The 5,778-nt window shown below is 50.0% G+C and overlaps 1 protein-coding gene across 1 annotated transcript; it reads left to right on the top strand.

Annotated features, from left to right (window-relative positions):
- Positions 1-2,481: 2,481 nt before the first annotated feature.
- On the top strand, positions 2,482-5,553 carry LOC135246433 (Bardet-Biedl syndrome 10 protein homolog). The gene is made up of 2 exons (XM_064319893.1): positions 2,482-3,451; positions 4,843-5,553. Exons 1-2 carry the CDS (start codon positions 3,201-3,203, stop codon positions 5,150-5,152), a joined length of 561 nt encoding a protein of 186 aa, XP_064175963.1. The 5' UTR covers positions 2,482-3,200; the 3' UTR covers positions 5,153-5,553.
- Positions 5,554-5,778: the final 225 nt, after the last annotated feature.

The raw sequence follows: 5,778 nt of genomic DNA on the forward strand, positions 1-5,778 counted from the left end.
CAGGGACACAGAGCAGGTCCCCAGCACAGGGACACAGAGCAGGTCCCCAGCACAGGGACACAGAGCAGGACTCCAGCACAGGGACACAGAGTAGGCCTCCAGCACAGGGACACGAGCAGGCCTCCAGCACAGGGACACAGAGGAGGCCTCCAGCGCAGGGACACAGAGCAGGCCTCCGGCACGTTCTGTCAGGCTGTGAGACGGCTCCAGCACAGGGGAGGTATGACCAGCTGCTGCGGAAGCTTCTGGAATTACTAGAGACCAGCAGACAGGAGGCAAACAGAGACGCCTCTCCTGTGAAAGAGCATCAAACCCACTTTGTGAGGCAAGCAGAGGAGGAGGGGACCGTAGGACACAAAGGTGGGAGTAGAGCCTGGTTCCAGGCAGAGGGTGGAGCATGCGTGTAGATCTCAATCCACAGCTCCATTTACCAAATGAAATCAGCACAGCGTGTGGCCTACTGGACAGGCACTGGGGAAGGTGATTGCTCCTTATATGGAGACAGTGGTCTACTCGGGCGAAGTGTTGCTCCTTATATGGAGACGTGGTCCTCTTGGGCGAAGGTGGTGCTCCTTATATGGAGACGTGGTCCACTCGGGCGAAGGTGGTGCTCCTTATATGGAGACGTGGTCCTCTCGGGTGAAGGTGGTGCTCCTTATGGAGCTCACCCTCCCATGGGAGGAGGGGGCAGAAGCAGCCTATGAGCGGAAACGCCTGAAGTACTCCGACCTGGCAGCGGAGTGTGAGAGTGTAAGGAGTGTAAGGAGGTCGGTTAGAGAGCGACAGTATATCCAGTGGAGGTGGGACGCTGGGGGTTCACCCGCCAGTCAGTGCTCTACCTTCTGGAGAACACGGGCATGGCAGGGGCAAGGCTGAGGAGGGCAGCTAGAGGGCTGGCCGAGGAAGCAGAGAAGGGGGGCTGGCTCGAGGGGGGGGAAGTCGGCAAACACCCACTGCACCCAAAACAACAGCAGAGGGTGGCAGCTGGCCTTCTGGATCAGTTTGAGCCTCTTTGTGTTCCTGGAGTAGAGGCTCCCAGCCCAGCACACACAGGTGTAGAACAGGACACCGGCCACAATGATCTGGTAGAACATGGCCAGCATCCTGCTACACACACCGAAGGAGCGTAGCCTCCCCAGAAAGAAAAGCCTTCAGTCTAGTAGGGCCTCCAAAGACACAAACCACAGTGTCAAACCATCTATCTATATGATCGGGTGAACATGGTGTATATGTGTTTGTGTGCGTGTGTGTGCATATTGTGCATGTGCGTGCGTCTGTGTGTATTGATGCGCTGTGTACGTGCTCTGTGTGTACAATAAAAATGAGCATCTTCAGTGCATCAACCAGTGCAGTGTTTCTTTGAAATTACACCCCCATCCTCATGCTAAATGGAATTTAATAAAACCATTATGTGCCGTGGCAGGAGCTTGAAATAGTCGAAAATATCAGAGTATTTACTTTTGCTATCAGACCTGTGGGCTGTACTGGAATACTGGAAACACAAAGTGGATGCTTTCCGCCATCCGGTGGTCTTGTGACGCTACTACAAGGGACTGAACTCCAGAGGGTGAGACTCAAGGCTGAAGTTGGGAGTTTCTAAATCGTTGACTGCTTACTCCAGTTCCCTCTGTCTAATATAACATTTTTTGTAAAGATCTGAAACTAGGCCCTAATTTTTTTTTTTTTTTTACAATTGAGCACACACTTCTTAACCTTTTTCTGTCTAAACTAAATATAAATTAAATTTATGAAATCAAACATTCTATTATTGATGGCCATTATCAAAGGCAAACTCAATGTAGACAGATAGGGCTGGCAGTAGCAGCGCCGCAGCAGCAGCGCTGGCGGTGTGGACACACACATGCATGCGAGCCGCAGCAGTTCGGCGAGGTAGCCGTCACGCGCAGGCGAGGTAAGCGGTGTAGACCAGGCGTAAGGCAGTGCAGTGTGGGGCCACATAGCTCAGGAGCTAAGAGTGGTTGTCTGGCAGCCGGACGGTTACCAGTTTGATCCCCCGCCCTGGGCGTGTCGAAGTGTCCCTGAGCAAGACACCTAACCCCTAATTGCTCCCAACGAGCTGATTGGTACTTTTGCATGGCAGCCTTTCACCGTTGGTGTGTGAGTGTGTGTGTGAATGGGTGAATGAGAGGTGTCAATTGTAAAGCGCTTTGGATGAAAGCGCTATAGAAATGCAGTCCATTTACCAGAAGGCAGCTGTGATGAACACGATGCACCTAATAATCGTGTGCACCCCCAGCCTCTGGCAAAACAGTCACACGTTAACCCTCATGCTGATATTAATATATAATGTAAACATATGATATAATTAATATAATATATAATATTATTATATTTAATAATAAATTATTATAGATAATTATTATAGATATCAATACATTATTATAGGAAATTATTATATTTAATAATAGAGTTTAAGGTTAGAGTTTAATATTTGTATTTAATTAATTCCTTAATTTATTATTTGTTTATTATTATTATTATTATTATTATTATTAATAATCCGCCATCAGACCCCTGCAGCTCATCCAGAATGCCGCAGCTCGTCTGGTCTACAACCTCCCCAGACATTCCCATGTCACCCCCCTGCTCACTGACCTCCACTGGCTGCCTCTTATGGCTCGCATCAAATTTAAGACTTCGGTGCTTGCATACCAGGCAGCTAAGGGGTCAGCACCAGGATACATCCAGAGGATCATCAGACCCTACACACCAGCCAGACCTCTCCGTTCTGCCACCTCTGGACGCTTGGCACCTCCCCCTCTTCGTGTCTGTACTTCCCGTTCGCGTCTGCTGTCTGTCCTGGCCCCTCGCTGGTGGAATGACCTTCCCGTGGCGGTCAGAACAGCAGAGAATCTGATTACCTTCAAGCGCAGACTAAAGACTCATCTCTTCAGGCTGCACCTCTCCCCACCCCTCCCTAGCCTCTAGTTTAGCTCAATGTACCTAGTTAGGCTAATGCGATCATGTTAGTTTTGTATTTGGCAGGATTGTTTTGTCTGATTCTGATTAGGCAAATGTGATTTCAGTGCTAGTTTTGTACTTGGCAGGATTGTTTGTTTGTTTGCTGAACAGGTTACCCTACAGGGTTGGAGTCCTGCATTTCAGTTTGAGTACGCTGTGTCTGTGTGGGAAATGCACCGTGTGCATTTCAGTTTGAGTACGCTGTGTCTGTGTTGGAAATGCAGCTCAGTGATTGCGCCCTGTGTGTACAGCAGGCCCCTGTTAAAGGCAGTGTGGAGATGAAGGGGGTGCAGAGGGTGGAGTTGGGGACCCTGCTGCAGGTCACCCAGGCCTTGGAGGCGGTGGTGGGCCCGTGCTTCGGTCCGTCCGGGGGCCAGGTCCTCTTCACCCGCGACTCTGGAGAGGTCCTCATCACCAGGGATGGCCGGAGGATCCTTACCTCCCTTCGGCTTGACCATCCCGTTGCCAGGTAACAGGCCCCAGAACCTGTTCTCCCTCTTACTGAAATACAGCACAGCCAACAACCTGGGGCTTCTTCCATTCCTCCAGCTCAGAAAACGGTTTTTCACCACTACGTCTTACTGCAGTATGGACAGTTCGATGTTGGGGATGTGACGTTTGCACTATAAATGAGAAACGAAAGTATACAAGTGGAAAAAGCTGTTTGAGTAACAGTGTGTAAATAATACTGCATGTATAACAGTGTGTGAATCATACTGTGTGAGTAACAGTGTGTAAATCATACTGTGTGAGTAACAGTGTGTAAATCATACTGTGTGAGTAACAGTGTGTAAATCATACTGTGTGAGTAACAGTGTGTAAATCATACTGTGTGAGTAACAGTGTGTAAATCATACTGTGTGAGTAACAGTGTGTAAATCATACTGTGTGAGTAACAGTGTAAATCATACTGTGTGAGTATCAGTGTGTAATTCATACTGTGTGATTAGCAATGTGTATGAGTAACTGAATCATACTGTGTGAGTAACAGTGTGTAAATCATACTGTGTGAGTAACAATATGTAAATAATACTGTGAGTATCAGTGTGTAATTCATACTGTGTGATTAGCAATGTGTATGAGTAACTGTGTGAATCATACTGTGTGAGTAACAGTGTGTAAATAATACTGCGCAATTAGCAATGTGTATGAGTAACTGCAATTCATACTGTATGAGTAACAGTGTGTAAATCATACTGTGTGAGTAACAGTGTGTAAATAATACTGTGAGTATCAGTGTGTAATTCATACTGTGTGATTAGCAATGTGTATGAGTAACTGTGTGAATCATACTGTGTGAGTAACAGTGTGTAAATAATACTGCGCAATTAGCAATGTGTATGAGTAACTGCAATTCATACTGTATGAGTAACAGTGTGTCAATTATACTGTGTGATTACCAATGTGTATGAGTAACTGTGTAAATCATACTGTATGATTAATAGTGTGTATGAGTGACTGTGTAAATCATACTGTGTGAGTAACTGGGGGCAACATAGCTCAGGAGGTAAGACCGATTGTCTGGCAGTCTGAGAGTTGCCGGTTCAAACCCCGCCCTGGGCATGTTGAAGTGTCCTTGAGCAAGACACCTGACCCCTAACCCCTAACTGCTCTGGCAAATAAGAGGCATCAATTGTAAAGCGCTTTGGATAAAAGCACTATATAAATGCAGTCCATTTACCATTACCATTTACCAACTGTGTAAATTATACTGCATGAGTAACAGTGTGTAAACAATACTGTGTGATTAGCAATGTGTATGAGTAACTGTGTGAATCATGCTGTATGAGTAATAGTGAGTAAAAGACTGTGGATAGAGATGTGTGTGCTGATAATGGTGTTGTGTTGTGCCTGTGACAGAGTCCTGGTGGGATGTGTATCAGCACACTGTAAGATCACGGGTGATGGAGCCAAGTCCTTCCTTCTCCTGCTGGGGGCGCTTCTGCGGGGTATCCACGGCGACCATCTCCACGGCATTCAGGCCCGCCGCGTGGCTCACATTCTGCTGTCCTTCCAGACGCTCGTTTTGGATGGCGTGATCGGGCAGGGCCTCGCCCCCTGCCCACCTGCGCCCGCTCACGGACGCCTACTTCCGGGGAAAGACGGCGAGCTCCCACTGGGGGGTCCTGAGCCAGACGGCCTGCGAGTTCTACCGCAGGTGGCGGTGTGAGCAGGACTGCACCGGCGTGACCCTGATCGCCCGCCACTTCGCCGCGCTCCACACGCCCGTACCAGGCCTGCCCGTGAGCCGGTCCCGGGTCCTCCAGGGCCTGGTGATCCACAGAGACTTTGCGGTGCGTTGCCCTGGCGACGGGCCGCTCCGAGCGCTGGCCACAAGCGTGCCGCTCCAGTCCCCTCTGGCGCCCCCTGGCGTCTCTCTGAACCTGGCGAGCGCGGCGCAGGCGCAGAGGTGCTGCGGCGGGGTGGGCGGGAGGGCAGAGCGGGGCGTGGCCTGCCTGCGCAGGCTGAGGGTGGGGCTGCTGCTCTCGGCAGCGAAGCAGTCGGAGCTGGCGCTGGACCTCGCTCGGCGGGCCGGCCTGTCCGTGGTGGAGTGTGTGGACAGTGACGAGCTGGTGCTGTTCTGTCGGCTGGCGGGGGCGGAGCTCTTTGCCGAATGGCTGTATGTATTTATACAAGTTCCAGGTCCTCCCATGTGATAGTATATTCATACCTTAAGTATTTGACACTGTGGACCACTCTACCCTCCTGTCCTCCCTGGCAGCATCAGGGATCCGCGGCACAGTCCTTGACTGGATTGAGTCCTACCTCTCTGACCGCTCCTTCCAGGTTGCCTGG

This window comes from Anguilla rostrata, unplaced genomic scaffold (assembly GCF_018555375.3).
Source record: "Anguilla rostrata isolate EN2019 unplaced genomic scaffold, ASM1855537v3 scaf0306, whole genome shotgun sequence".
In the NCBI taxonomy this organism is placed as follows: Eukaryota; Metazoa; Chordata; class Actinopteri; order Anguilliformes; family Anguillidae; genus Anguilla; species Anguilla rostrata.